A 16,927-nucleotide genomic window follows, 5' to 3' on the forward strand; every position below is an offset into this window, starting at 1 on the left:
AAGAAAGAGAAAGAGAAGAAAGGTAGAACAAGTGGAAAGGTACACAGAGAGAGAGAGAGAGAGAGAGAGAAGGTAAGTAACATGAGATATGCCCCCTTGCTACTTTACAGTGCAGATTCCAAAACATAAATGTAAACATATGTCTCTTGTGTCCTACATCTGAACAGCGATCTGTCTTGGTATTTTTGGGAGGCGTCCTATTGCCTACATAGTGCACCAGAGCCTTATTGGGGCACTGGTCAAAAGTAGTGTGCTAATGTAAATAGTGGACAGGGTGCCATTTGGGATGCCCATCCTCTGGCATAATCCATAGAAGCAGGGGATAATCCCCGTGTACACCACTTCAGACGTTATGATTGATTCCTGTATGATTCTTGTGACGTGGATGAAGTGTAACTGGACTGTATCGTACATGTCATACATCAAGGTTATGTCCCAAATGGCACCATATTCCCTTTGTAGTACGCTACTACCCTATGGGTTCTGGTCAAAAAGTAACGCACTACGTAGGGGAACATGTTGCCATTTGGGACGCAAACCCAAGGTTCCCAGGATTTTAGCAAGAGTATAGCATATCAATATAAACCAATGATACTAAACATGCCTATCATGGCATTAGGAGGCTAGAATACAGTAGAATATGTTAGTACCTGTTGTGTAACTATTGAAGCCAGTTGAGTTTTGTGAGGGAGTTGCTTCCTGCGTACAGTCCTGACGTGGTTGTGAACGTCCCGCCTGGAGAGGACATGGAAACACACGGTTATCACTTAGGAGTTATACAGATGACCTTACAAACTCAATGATAGTGGAAGATATATGATAATGTATGATATATGGTAGTGTATGGTATATGATAGTGTATGATATATGATAATGTATGATATATGATAATGTATGATATAGTGTATGATATATGATAGTGTATGGTAAATGATAATGTATGATATATGATAGTGTATGATATATGGTAGTGTATGATATATGATCATGTATGATATATGGTAGTGTATGATATATGATAATGTAGTATATATGATAGTGTATGATAGTGTATAATATATGGTAGTGTATGATATATGATAATGTATGATGTATGATAGTGTATGATATATGATAATGTAAGATATATGGTAGTGTAGTGGTACATGATAATGTAAGATATATGGTAGTGTATGATATATGATAATGTAGGATATATGATAGTGTATGATAGTGTATGATATATGATAGTGTATGATATATGATAGTGTATGATATATGGTAGTGTATGATATATGATAGTGTATGATATCTGATAATGAAGGATATATGATAGTGTATTGATAGTGTATGATATATGGTAGTGTATGGTATATGGTAATGTATGATATATGGTAGTGGATGGTATATGATAATGTATGGATATATGGTAGTGTATGGTACATGATAATGTATGATATATGGTAGTGTATGGTATAATGTATGATATATGGTAGTGTATGATATATGAATAATGTATGACAGTGTATGGTATATGGATAATGTATGATATATGGCAGTGTATGATATATGATAATGTATGATAATATGATAGTGTATGATATATGATAATGTATGATATATGATAGTGAACAATATATGATAATGTATGATATATGCCAGTGTATGATATATGATAATGTATGATATATGATAGTGAACAATATATGATAATGTATGATATATGCCAGTGTATGATATATGATAATGTATGATATATGATAGTGTATGATATATGACAATGTATGATATATGATACTGTATGATAAAGATAATGTATCATATATGATAGTGTATGATATATGGTAGTGTATGGTATATGATAATGTATGATATATGGCAGTGTATGATATATGATAATGTATGATATATGATAGTGTATGATATATGACAATGTATGATATATGATAATGTATGATAAAGATAATGTATGATATATGATAGTGTATGATATATGATCATGTATGATATATGATAGTGAACAATATATAATAGTGTATGATATATGCCAGTGTATGATATATGACAATTTAGATATATGATACTGTATGATAAAGATAATGTATCATATATGATAGTGTATGATATATGATAGTGTACCTCCCCAAATATCAAGGCTCAATAGAATACGGAAGAGCAATAATATTGGTTAAGGCACATTGTAACACTTGGAGCAAGGGAACAAAACCAAGAGAGAACAAAAGATGTTTGGTGGAACAATGATTTCAGGTAGCCAACGGTGAGGGCCTAGTGGAGAGAGAGAGACAGAGAGAGAGAGAGAGAGAGAGACAGAGAGAGAGAGAGAGAGAGAGAGAGAGAGAGAGAGAGAGACAGAGACAGAGACAGAGAGAGAGAGAGAGAGAGAGAGAGAGAGAGAGAGAGAGAGCAGAGACAGAGACAGAGAGAGAGAGAGAGAGAGAGAGAGAGACAGAGAGAGAGAGAGAGAGAGAGAGAGAGAGAGAGACAGAGAGAGAGAGAGAGAGAGACAGAGAGAGAGACAGAGAGAGAGAGAGCAGAGAGAGAGAGAGAGAGAGAGAGAGAGAGAGAGAGAGAGACAGAGAGAGAGAGACAGAGACAGAGACAGAGACAGAGACAGAGAGAGAGAGAGAGAGAGAGAGAGCAAACTTAAGGAAAGCTTTGACTATGTACAGACTCAGTGAGCATAGCCTTGCTATTGAGAAAGGCCGCCGTAGACAGACCTGGCTCTCAAGAGAAGACAGGGTATGTGCACACTGCCCACAAACGGAGGTGGAAACTGAGCTGCACTTCCTAACCTCCTGCCAAATGTATGACCATATTAGACACATATTTCCCTCAGATTACACAGATCCACAAAGAATTCGAAAACGAACCCCATTTTTGATAAAGTCCCATATCTACTGGGTGAAATACCACAGTGTGCCATCACAGCAGCAAGATGTGTGACCTGTTGCCACAAGAAAAGGGAAACCAGTGAAGAACAAACACCATTGTAAATACAATCCATAATTATGACTATTTAATTTACCTTTTGTACTTCAACTATTTGCACATCCTTACAACACTGTATATAGACATCATATGACATTTGAAATGTCTTTATTCTTTTACATTTACATTTTAGTCATTTAGCAGACGCTCTTATCCAGAGCGACTTACAGTAGTGAGTGCATACATTTCATAAATTTTTTCCGTACTGGTCCCCTGTGGAAATCGAACCCACAACCCTGGCGTTGCAAACACCATGCTCTACCAACTGAGCAACACGGGAACTATTGTGAGAGTAATATTTACTGTTTTATTTTTTATTGTTTATTTCACTTTTGTTTATTATCTATTTCACTTGCTTTGGCAATGTAAACATAATATGTTTCCCATGCCAATAAAGCCCTTAAATTATAATTGAAATTGAGGGAGGGAGGGAGGGAGGGAGGGAGGGAGGGAGGAGGGAGGGAGGGAGAAGGAGGGAGGAAGAGGCTCAAAACCAAACAGTAGCCTTATCTTCGTCCTCTTCCTTCCTTATCACTGATTGGATCTGGCTTGATGAATGACAGGGGGGGGGAGCAGGCGGTCTCAGGCCCTCACAATTGGCTGAACACTGAGCCTGTTGTGTTAGGGCAACTGAAGGGTGGAGGAGTGGGGGAGGGAGAGAGAGGGAGAGGGGCTACAGAAAATAGGGGAGGGAGAGAGGAAGGAAAAGAGATGACACATATTTCCCTCAGATTACACAGAACCACAAAGAATTTGAAAACAAATCCAATTTTGATAAAGTCTCATATCTACTGGGTGAAATACCACAGTGTGCCATCACAGCAGCAAGATTTGTGACCTGTTGCCACAAGAAAAGGGCAACCAGTGAAGAACAAACACCATTGTAAATAGAACACCTATTTATGTTTATTTATTTTCCCTTTTGTATTTTAACTATTTGCACATAATATGACATTTGAAATGTCTTAATTATTTTGGAACTTCTGTGAGTGAGATGTTAATAACTGTTAATTTGTAATTCTTTATTTCATTTTTGTTTAATTATCTAGTTAACTTGCTCTGTCAATATAAACATATGTTTCCCACGGCATTAAAAGCCCCTTAAACTGAACATTGAATTGAGAGAAAGGGGTGTCTGACGTCCTGCTAATGAAGATGTAGAATATGTCTTCTCTTCACTGCTTTGAAAGAACCACCTCTAGGGCTAATTCAATCATTCAAAGAAGAGCTGATAGGATCTAATGGCTTAATAATATACATGACATGAGTTATAGGGCTTTCTGTCTTCCTGCCCTGGGAGAGAGGGATGAAGAGAAGAGAGGACAGGAGACAAGGCCACAGGGCATGATTCCCTCTCTACACTCTCCCTCCCTCCCTCCTTCCCTCCATCCCTCCATCCCTCCCTACCTCCACCTGTACTCTCATGTCAGAGATGACAACAGCAAGAGTAGCAGCACCCAGGAGATCAGAGAATTACATCCCAATAGGTACCCTATTCCCTACACAGTGCACTACTTTTGACCGGAGCCCTGGTCAATAGTGCACTAAATAGGGAATAGGGTGCAATTTGGGACTGGACAAGACTCAGCAGAGATACAGTTTGAAGTCGTAAGTTTACATACACCTTAGCCAAAAACATTTAAACTCCGTTTTTCACAATTCCTGACATTTAATTATAGTAAAAATTCCCTGTCGTAGGTCAGTTAGGATCACCACTTTATTTTAAGAATGTGAAATGTCAGAATAATAGTAAAGGGAATGATTTATTTCAGCTTTTATTTCTTTCATCACATTCCCACTGGGTCAGAAGTTTACATACACTCAATTAGTATTTGGTAGCATTGCCTTTAAATTGTTTAACTTGAGTCAAACATTTCGGGTAGCCTTCCACAAGCTTCCAACAATAACCTAACTGAGTCAGGTTTGTAGGTCTCCTTGCTCGCACACGATTTTTCAGTTCTGCCCACAAATTTTCTATGGGATTGAGGTCAGGGCTTTGTGATGGCCACTCCAATACCTTGACTTTGATGTCCTTAAGCATTTTGCCACAACTTTGGAAGTATGCTTGGGGTCATTATCCGTTTGGAAGACCCATTTGCGACCAAGCTTTAACCTCCTGACTGATGTCTTGAGATGTTGCTTCAATATATTCACATAATTTTCCATCCTCATGATGCCATCTATTTTGTGAAGTGCACCAGTCCCTCCTGCAGCAAAGCACCCCCACAACATGATGCTGCCACCCCCGTGCTTCACGGTTGGGATGGTGTTCTTCGGCTTGCAAGCCTCCCCCTTTTTCCTCCAAACACAACTATGGTCATTATGGCCAAACAGAGGTCATTTCTCCAAAAAGTACGATCTTTGTCCCCATGTGCAGTTGCAAACCGTAGTCTGGCTTTTTTTATGGCGGTTTTGGAGCAGTGGCTTCTTCCTTGCTGAGTGGCCTTTCAGGTTATGTCGATATAGGACTAGTTTTACTGTAGATATAAATACTTTTGTACCGGTTTCCTCCAGCATCTTTACAAGGTCCTTTGCTGTTGTTCTGGGATTGATTTGCACTTCTCGCTCCAAAGTACGTTAATCTCTAGGAGACAGAACGCGTCTCCTTCCAGAGCGGTATGACGGCTGCGTGGTCCCATGGTGTTTATACTTGCGTACTATTGTTTGTACAGATGGACGTGGTACCTTCAGGCGTTTGGAAATTGCTTCCAAGGATGAACCAGACTTGTGGAGGTCTACAATTTTTTTTCTGAGGTCTTGGCTGATTTCTTTTGAGTTTCCCATGATGTCAAGCAAAGAGGCACTGAGTTTGAAGGTAGGCCTTGAAATACATCCACAGATACACCTCCAATTGACTCAAATGATGTCAATTACCCTATCAGAAGCTTCTAAAGCCATGACGTCGTTTTTTGGAATTATACATGCTGTATAAAGGCACAGTCAACTTAGTGTATGTAAACTTCTGACCCACTGGAATTGTGATACAGCGAATTATAAGTGAAATATTCTGTCTGTAAACAATTGTTCGAAAAATGACTTGTGTCATGCATAAAGTAGATGTCCTAACCGATTTGCCAAAACTATAGTTTGTTAATAAGAAATTTGTGGAGTGGTTGAAAAACGAGTTTTAATGACTCCAACCTCAGTGTATGTAAACTTCCGACTTCAACTGTATATACAGTACCAGTCAAAAGTTTAGACACACCAACTTATTCAAGGGTTTTTCTTTATTTTTACAATTTTCTACATTGTAGAATAATAGTGAATACATCAAAACTATGAAATAACACATATGGAATCATGTAGTAACCAAAAAAGTGTTTAATATTTGAGATTCTTCAAAGTAGCCACCCCTTTGCCTTGATGACAGCCTTGCACACTCTTGGCATTCTCTCAACCAGCTTCATGACGTAGCCACCTGGAATGCATTTCAATTAACAGGTGTGCCTTGTTAAAAGTAAATTTGTGATTTTTTTTTCCTTCCCTGTGAGGCTTTTTTGAAATCTGTCATAACGGTTGCATTAAGGAGATGTTAATCTATAATTCTTTGAATAACAGTTTAATATTTTATCAACGTTTATGATGAGTATTTTTGTAAATTGTTGTGCTGATACACCGGCAGTTTTGGAGGCAAAATATTTTCTGAACATCACGCGCCATTGTAAAACGGGGTTTTTGGATATAAATATGAACTTTATCGAACAAAACATACATGTATTGTGTAACATTGAGTCCTAGGAGTGTCATCTGATGAAGATCATCAAAGGTTAGTGCTTAATTTTAGCTGTATTTCTGTTTTTTGTGACCCCTCTCCTGCTTGGAAAATGGCTGTGTGGTTTTTCTTGTGTTGGCACTGTCCTAACATAATCTAACTTTATGCTTTCACTGTAAAGCCTTTTTGAAATCGGACCATAACGTTGGATTAAGGAGAGGTGTATCTTTAAAATGGTGTAAAATAGTTGTATGTTTGAGAAATTTGAATTATGACATTTTGTTGTTTTGAATTTGCCGCCCTGATATTTCACTGGCTGTGTCCCGCAGGTGGGATGCTAGCGTCCCACGTAGCCCATAGAAGTTAAGACATGAAGGTCAGTCAATCTGGAAAATTTCAAGAACTCTGAAAGTTTCTTTAAGTGCAGTTGCAAAAACCATCAAAAGATATGATGAAACTGGATCTCATGAGGACCACCACAGGAAAGGAAGACCCAGAGTTATCTCTGCTGCAGAGGATAAGTTCATTAGAGTTAACTGCACCTCAGATTGCAATCCAAATAAATGCTTCACAGAGTTCAAGTAACAGACACATCTCAACATCAACTGTTCAGAGGAGACTGCATGAATCAGGCCTTCATGGTCGAATTTCTGCAAAGAAACCACTACTAAAGGACACCAATAAGAAGAAGAGACTTACTTGGGCCAAGAAACACGAGCAATGGACATTAGACCGGTGGAAATCTGTCCTTTGGTCTGATGAGTCCAAATTAGAGATTTTTGGTTCCAACCTCCGTGTCTTTGTGAGACGCAGAGCAGGTGAACGGATGATTTTCGCATGTGTGGTTCCCACCGTGAAGCATGGAGGAGGAGGGTGTGATGGTTTGGGGGTGCTTTGCTGGTGACACTGTCAGTGATTTATTTAGAATTCAAGGCATACTTAACCAGCATGGCTACCACAGCATTCTGCAGCAATACGCCATCCCATCTGGTTTGGGCTTAATGGGACTATTATTTGTTTTTCAACAGGACAATGACCCAACACACCTCCAGGCTGTGTAAGGCCTATTTGACCAAGAAGGAGAGTGATGGAGTGCTGCATCAGATGACCTGGCCTCCACAATCACCTGAGTTGTACAGCAGAGGGAAGGAAAAGCAGCCAACAAGTGCTCTGCATATGTGGGAACTCCAAAACTGTTGGAAAAGCAATCCAGGTGAAGCTGGTTGAGAGAATGCCAAGAGTAGTACAATGTAGAAAATAGTAAAATTAAAGAAAGATCCTTGAATGAGTAGGTGTCCAAACTTTTGACTGGTACTGTATATACACTGAGTGTACAAAACATTAAGGACACCTTCCTAATACTGAGTTACAACCCACCTTTTGCCCTCAGAACAGCCTAAATTCTCAACTCTACAAGGTGTCGAAAGTGCTCCACAGGGATTCTGGCCCATGTCGACTCCAATGCTTCCCACCGTTCTTGATACACACGGGAAACGGTTGAGCGTGAAAAACCCAGAAGCGTTGAAGTTCTTGTCACAAACCGATATGCTGGCACCTACTACCATTCCCCCTGCTTGCCCCCACTAGAGAGGGCCCAGGCTGGGGGGTTGGTGGGGCGGGTTGTGGGAGGTGCCTGCTGAACCCCTGCTTGCCCCCACTAGAGAGGGCCCAGGCTGGGGGGCTGGTGGGGGTGCCTGCGGTTCCCCGGGGGGCATGTTTTCTCTCCCTCCCCCGGTCCTGCTCCAGTTAGCTCACTCACTCAAGACCAGACACCATCCCTTCTTATTTCCCTCCCTCCCCCTCTCTCTCCTGCCTTCTGGACCCTACAATGGAAGTCCATTTGCTCTGGTTGATCAGTCCCCTAGCCAAGGGCTATGTCTATCATCAGTGCACAATATTTGTGGCAGAAGTTCATATGCCCCACTTGGGAATAGCCTATCAAGTCCAGATGGGCTTCCTTTAAAAGGCATGCAGAGTAGAATAGACTGCAGACTTGCAGCTCACTGGATAATAGCTAACACACACACACACACGCACACATACACACACACACGCACACATACACACACACACACACACACACACACACACACACACACACACACACACACACACACACACACACACACACACACACACACACGGTGGGACAGAACGACAGAACGCATGGACACAATTATTCACCTAATTAACATCTGTTCAGTGACAGGATCGCGAGACTCTCTCTCTCTCTCTCTCTGCGTGTGTGTGTCCCATGTGGTACCCTGTCCCCTTACATAGTGCACTACTTTAGACAAGAGCCCTGTGGGTAGATCTATAAGTAGTGTGTTAGGGAGGCAACCTCGGTCTACTCCAGCACCTTGATAGCAAACTAGGTAATCATCATACAATAGAACACACATTTTAAATGAATTAATCATGTAGTTGCTGTACTTCTCACCATTTCACTTTGCTTATATATATATATATATATTATATATATAAATAAATATATAAATTGTGAAATACATTCAGATGATTCCTATTTATAAACTTGATAAAGTTCATGTTAAATAAGGCCAGTCAGAGTCATGCAGATCCCCTCTCCTGTCTGGTACAATGACTTTAGCACCACACAAAGACCCTGTGGCATCAGACGTGAAAGCAAAGAGTAAAAACATTCATCTAATCAGATTCCCCTTGACAGCTGGCCACAGCCTGGCACTAGCGAGGGACACAGAAAAGACACACACATACACACACACACACACACACACACACACACACATACACATACACACACACACACACACACACACACACACACACACACACACACACACACACACACACACACACACACACACACACACACACACACACACACACACACACACACACACAGGCCTATGATATGTTCCTCCAAGGGTTTTCGCCAGGGCCATATAGTGAATAGGGTTCCATTTTGAACATGGCCTAAGGCTGGCCTGGGTGCTGGATCCTGAGCTGGTGAGAGCTGGGGGCTAATGACGGTGCTACTTTGGGGCTCTACTAGGAGTTCTACTAGGAGCTCCACTAGGGGCTCTATTATGGGCTCTACTAGGGGCTCTACTAGGGGCTCTATTATGGGCTCTACTAGGGGCTCTTCATCTCTATTATGGGCTCTACTAGGGGCTCTACTAGGGGCTCTACTAGGGGCTCTACCATCTCTATTATGGGCTCTACTAGGGGCTCTACTAGGGGCTCTACTAGGGGCTCTACTAGGGGCTCTACTAGGGGCTCTACCATCTCTATTATGGGCTCTACTAGGGGCTCTACTAGGGGCTCTACTAGGGGCTCTACTAGGGGCTCTACATCTCTATTAGGGGCTCTACTAGGGGCTCTACTAGGGGTTCCAACAGGGGCTCTATTAGGGTCTCTACTAGGGTCTCTACTAGGGGCTCTACTAGGGGCTCTACTAGGGGCTCTACTAGGGGCTCTACATCTCTATTAGGGGCTCTACTAGGGGCTCTACTAGTGAATCTACTAGGGGCTCTACATCTCTACTAGGGGCTCTACTAGGGGCTCTACTAGGGGCTCTACATCTCTATTAGGGGCTCTACTAGGGGCTCTACTAGTGAATCTACTAGGGGCTCTACATCTCTACTAGGGGCTCTACTAGGGGCTCTACTAGGGGTTCTAATAGGGGCTCTACCAGCTCTACTAGGGGCTCTACATCTCTATTAGGGGCTCTACCAGCTCTACTGGGGGCTCTACTAGGGGCTCTACTAAGGGCTCTATTAGGGGCTCTACTAGGGGCTCTACCAGCTCTACTAGGGGCTCTACTAGGGGCTCTACTAGGGGCTCTACTAGGGGCTCTACCAGCTCTACTAGGGGCTCTACTAGGGGCTCTACTAGGGTCTCTACTAGGGGCTCTACTAGGGTTCTACTAGGGGCTCTACTAGGGGCTCTACTAGGGGCTCTACCAGCTCTACTAGGGTCTCTACTAGGGTCTCTACTAGGGGTTCTACTAGGGGTTCTACTAGGGGCTCTACTAGGGGCTCTACTAGGGGTCTACTAGGGGTTCTACTAGGGTCTCTACTAGGGGTTCTACTAGGGTCTCTACTAGGGGTTCTACTAGGGGCTCTACTAGGGTCTCTACTAGGGTCTCTACTAGGGTCTCTACTAGCTCCTCTAGGGTCTCTACTAGGGTCTCTACTATCCATGGAATCTAACTACTTCTGGGAAATTTGGAAAGCACTAAACAAACAACAACACGAACAGTTATCTATCCAAATTGGAGATGTATGGGTAAACCACTTCTCCAATATTTTTGGCTTCATAATCAAGAACAAACAGCAAAAATATGTACATGATCAAATACAAATCTTAGAATCAACTATTAACGACTACGAGAACCCACTGGATTCTCCAATTACATTGAATGAACTACAAGACAAAATACAAACCCTCCAACCCAAAAAGGCCTGTGGGGTTGATTGTATCCTAAATGAAATGATAAAATATACAGACCACAAAATCCAATTGGCTATACTTAACCTCTTTAACATCATCCTGAGCTCTGGCATCTTCCCCAATATTTGGAACCAAGGACTGATCACCCCAATCGACAAAAGTGGAGACAAATTTGACCCCAATAACTACCGTGGGATATGCGTCATTAGCAAACTTAGGAAAATCCTCTGCATTATCATCAACAGCAGACTCGTGCATTTCCTCAGCAAAAAAAAATTACTGAGCAAATGTCAAATTGGCTTTTTATCAAATTACCGTACGACAGACCACGTATTCACCCTGCACACCCTAATTGACAAACAAACCAAAACAAAGGCAAAGTCTTCTCATGCTTTGTTGATTTAAAAAAAAAGCTTTTGTCTCAATTTGACATGAGGGTCTGCTATACAAATTGATGGAAAGTGTTGTTGGGGGAAAAACATACAACATTATAAAATCCATGTAAACAAACAACAAGTGTGCGGAAAAAAAGTGAGATGCAGCTTAAGCCCCACCCTCATCATATATATATATATGTATCGTTTTTTGTTTGCTATAGGACAACGGTGTCTAGATGGAATTTGTATTCATGGTCCTAGCAACTGGCCTGTTCTCGTGCCCTGGCCAGTTCATTGATATATATATCATATATATATACTGCTCAAAAAAATTAAGGGAACACTTAAACAACACATCCTAGATCTGAATGAAAGAAATAATGTTATTAAATACTTTTTTCTTTACATAGTTGAATGTGCTGACAACAAAATCACACAAAAATAATCAATGGAAATCCAATTTATCAACCCATGGAGGTCTGGATTTGGAGTCACACTCAAAATTAAAGTGGAAAACCACACTACAGGCTGATCCAACTTTGATGTAATGTCCTTAAAACAAGTCAAAATGAGGCTCAGTAGTGTGTGTGGCCTCCACGTGCCTGTATGACCTCCCTACAACGCCTGGGTATGCTCCTGATGAGGTGGCGGATGGTCTCCTGAGGGATCTCCTCCCAGACCTGGACTAAAGCATCCGCCAACTCCTGGACAGTCTGTGGTGCAACGTGGCGTTGGTGGATGGAGCGAGACATGATGTCCCAGATGTGCTCGATTGGATTCAGGACTGGGGAACGGGCGGGCCAGTCCATAGCATCAATGCCTTCCTCTTGCAGGAACTGCTGACACACTCCAGCCACATGAGGTCTAGCATTGTCTTGCATTAGGAGGAACCCAGGGCCAACCGCACCAGCATATGGTCTCACAAGGGGTCTGAGGATCTCATCTCGGTACCTAATGGCAGTCAGGCTACCTCTGGCGAGCACATGGAGGGCTGTGCGGCCCCCCAAAGAAATGCCACCCCACACCATGACTGACCCACCGCCAAACCGGTCATGCTGGAGGATGTTGCAGGCAGCAGAACGTTCTCCACGGCGTCTCCAGACTCTTGTCACATCTGTCACGTGCTCAGTGTGAACCTGCTTTCATCTGTGAAGAGCACAGGGCGCCAGTGGCGAATTTGCCAATCTTGGTGTTCTCTGGCAAATGCCAAACGGCCTGCACGGTGTTGGGCTGTAAGCACAACCCCCACCTGTGGACGTCGGGCCCTCATACCACCCTCATGGAGTCTGTTTCTGACCGTTTGAGCAGACACATGCACATTTGTGGCCTGCTGGAGGTCATTTTGCAGGGCTCTGGCAGTGCTCCTCCTGCTCCTCCTTGCACAAAGGCGGAGGTAGCGGTCCTGCTGCTGGGTTGTTGCCCTCCTACGGCCTCCTCCACGTCTCCTGATGTACTGGCCTGTCTCCTGGTAGCGCCTCCATGCTCTGGACACTACGCTGACAGACACAGCAAACCTTCTTGCCACAGCTCGCATTGATGTGCCATCCTGGATGAACTGCACTACCTGAGCCACTTGTGTGGGTTGTAGACTCCGTATCATGCTACCACTAGAGTGAAAGCACCGCCAGCATTCAAAAGTGACCAAAACATCAGCCAGGAAGCATAGGAACTGAGAAGTGGTCTGTGGTCTCCACCTGCAGAACTACTCCTTTATTGGGGGTGTCTTGCTTATTGCCTATAATTTCCACCTGTTGTCTATCCCATTTGCACAACAGCATGTGAAATGTATTGTCAATCAGTGTTGCTTCCTAAGTGGACAGTTTGATTTCACAGAAGTGTGATTGACTTGGAGTTACATTGTGTTGTTTAAGTGTTCCCTTTATTTTTTTGAGCAGTGTATTAATATATATATATATATATATATATATATATATATATATATATATATATATATATATCAATGAACTGGCCAGGGCACGAGAACAGTCTGCAGCACCCGGCCTCACCATACTAGAGTCTGAAGTCAAATGTCTACTGTTTGTTGATGATCTGGTGCTTCTGTCCCCAACCAAGGAGGGCCTACAGCAGCACCTAGATCTTCTGTACAGATTCTGCCAGACCTGGGCCCTGACAGACCTGGGCCTTGACAGACCTGGGCCCTGACAGTAAACCTCAGTAACACCAAAATAATGGTGTTCCAAAAAAGGTCCAGTTGCCAGGACCATGAATCCTATAGCAAACAAAAAAACGATACATACCTTGGCCTAAACATCAGCGCCCAAGGTAACTTCCACATAGGTGTGAACGAGCTGAGAGACAAGGCAAGAAGGACCTTCTATGCCATCAAAAGGAACATAACATTTGACATACCAATTAGCATCCGGCTAAAAATACTTGAATAATTTATAGAACCCATTGCCCTTTATGGTTGTGAGGTCTGGGGTCCGCTCACCAACCAAGAATTCACAAAATGGGACAAACATCAAATTGAGACACTGTATGCAGAATTCTGCAAAAAATATCCTCTGTGTACAACGTAAAACACCAAATAATGCATGCAGAGCAGAATTAGGCCGATACCCACTAATTATCAAAATTCAGAAAAGAGCCGTTAAATTCTACAACCACCTAAAAGGAAGCTATTCCTAAACCTTCCATAACAAAGCCACCACCTACAGAAAGGTAAACCTGGAGAAGAGTCCCCTAAGCAAGCTGGTCCTGGGCCTCTGTTCACAAACACAAACAGACCCCACAGAGCCCCAGGACAGCAACACAATTAGACCCAACCAAATCATGAAAAAAAAAATTATAATTACTTGACACATTGGAAAGAATTAACAAAAACTGAGCAAACTAGATTGCTATTTGGCCCTAAACAGAGAGAACATAGTGGCAGAATACCTGACCACTGTGACTGACCCAAACTTAAGGAAAGCTTTGACTATGTACAGACTCAGTGAGCATAGCCTTGCTATTGAGAGAGGCCGCCGTAGACAGACATGGCTCTCAAGAGAAGACAGGTTATGTGCACACTGCCCACAAAAAGAGGTGGAAACTGAGCTGCACTTCCTAACTTCCTGCCAAATGTATGACAATTTTAGAGACAAATATTTCCCTCAGATTACACAGATCCACAAAGAATTCTAAAACAAATCCAATTTTGATAAAGTCCCATATCTACTGGGTGAAATAGCACTGTGTGCCATCACAGCAGCAAGATGTGTGACCTGTTGCCACAAGAAAAGGGCAACCAGTGAAGAACAAACACCATTGTAAATACAACCCATAATTATGTAGGTTTATTTTCCAATTTTGTACTTTAACTATTTGCACGTCGTTACAACACTGTATATAGACATAATATGACATTTGAAATGTCTTTATTCTTTTGGAACTTTTGTGAGTGTAATGTTTACTGTTAATTAGTTTATTATCTACTTCACTTGCTTTGACAATGTTAACATATGTTTCCCATGCCAATAAAGCCCCTTGAATTGAATTGAGAGACAGAGAGAGAGTGGGAAGCAGAGAGAGAGAGAGAAAGAAAGAGAGAGGAAGACAAATGGGTACATAATACTGTCATCATGAGTTAAACCATTGGGGCCAGGAAAGTAGCTCTTTCTCCCCCTTCTCTCTCTCCCTTTCAATTCAATTCAATTTTAAGGGCTTTACTGGCATGGAAAACAGATGTTTACATTGCCAAAGTAAATGGAATAGACAATAAACAAAAGGGACATGAACAAGAGAAATAAATAATCAGTAAACATTACACTCACACAAGTTTTTAAAGAATATAGACATTTGAAATGTTATATTATTTGGCTATATACAGTGTTTCTCTCAGAGCTGTAGGGCTGCGGCAGGCAGGGAGTCACCCGGCAGGCAGGCAGGCAGGGAGTATTTGGTTAAGAGGCGTGGAAAAGAGGCTTCCCCGGCCACTCCACACATCTGCTGTTCTGTTGGCCTGGCCTTATTTATTGTGAGATGCTCTGCAGGCTTTTCAACAACATGTGGAGATGTTTCTACTGTCACACATTACACAGTGGAGCGAACATAAAGCTACGGCTAGCTCTGGTTAACATGTCTGATAGGCTACGGTTAGCTCTGGTTAACATGGCTGATAGGCTACGGTTAGCTCTGGTTAGCATGTCTGATAGGCTATGCTTAGCATGGCTGATAGGCTACGGTTAGCATGTCTGATAGGCTCTGGTTAGCATGGCTGATAGGCTACGGTTAGCTCTGGTTAGCATGGCTGATAGGCTACGGTTATCTCTGGTTAGCATGGCTGATAGGCTATGGTTAGCATGGCTATAATTGACTATAGTGAAGAGGAGAGAACATAAAGCTATGGCTAGTGCTGATAGGTTTCGGTTAGTGCTGGTTAGCTTAGCAAGAGAGGAAGAGGAAGAGAGAGGCACAACTGCGGAAAATCTGTCTCCCCAGCAGGTGGTATTTTTTCATTGTTTCGCCAAACCATGGACAACAAATCCCATTGTTAGTGTGGAGAGACGTGTATCTTGTCAGTATATCCATAATCGTTGGATTAGATCTGTGGTAGATAGGCTACAGTCAGTTACAGCTAGCACTGATAGCTATAGCTAGCACTGATAAAGTAGGCTACAGTTAACTACGGTTAGCGCTGATAGGCTACAGTTAGCTACAGTTAGTGCTGATACAATAGACAACAGTTAGCGCTGATAGGCTACAGTTAGCTATAGTTAGCACTGATAGGCTACAGTTAGCTATGGTTAGCACTGATAGGCTACAGTTGGCTATGGCTAGCGCTGATAGGCTACAGTTGGCTATGGCTAGCGCTGATAGGCTACAGTTGGCTATGGTTAGCGCTGATAGGCTACAGTTAGCTATGGTTAGCGCTGACAGGCTACATTTAGCTACAGCTAGCGCTGATAGGCTACAGTTAAGTACATTTACATTTTAGTCATTTAGCAGATGCTCTTATCCAGAGCGACTTACAGTAGTGATTGCATACATTTCATTTAATTTCATGCATTTTATATTTTTTTTGTACTGGCCCCTGTGGGAATCGAACCCACAACCCTGGCGTTGCACACACCATGCTGGCGTTGCAAACACCATGCTCTACCAATTGAGCCACAGCTAACACTGATACAGTAGACTACAGTTAGCTATGGTTAGCATGGCTATTGAGAATAGATGAGGCTTTTTGAGCATAGCTAGGCCACAGTAAGTTTATGGTCTCTCTGGTACAGGCCTCTTATACCAGAGTAACTACCTGTGTAAGTGTGTTATAATTATAGTTCCCTTAGCCATCTTGGGATAATGACTACAGTATGTAATGTAAAGTAGTGCTTTCTGTTGGAGAACGCATAAAGTTTGTTGAGGTTCTCTGACAGAAACCAACCATGAAGGGAAACACAACATGGCAGCTAGCCTG

The 16,927-nt window shown here is 42.4% G+C and overlaps 1 protein-coding gene across 1 annotated transcript in view; it reads right to left on the reverse strand.

Moving 5' to 3' along the window:
• Window positions 1–16,927, reverse strand: part of eya1 (EYA transcriptional coactivator and phosphatase 1) — a 160,662-nt gene that overhangs the window by 69,787 nt on the left and 73,948 nt on the right. The window contains 2 exon segments of the mRNA XM_082966021.1: window positions 660–681; window positions 683–735. Coding sequence (XP_082822147.1) covers window positions 660–681; window positions 683–735 — 75 coding nt within the window.

This window comes from Salmo salar, chromosome 19 (genome assembly GCF_965601325.2).
Source record: "Salmo salar chromosome 19, fSalSal1, whole genome shotgun sequence".
Classification (NCBI taxonomy): Eukaryota; Metazoa; Chordata; class Actinopteri; order Salmoniformes; family Salmonidae; genus Salmo; species Salmo salar.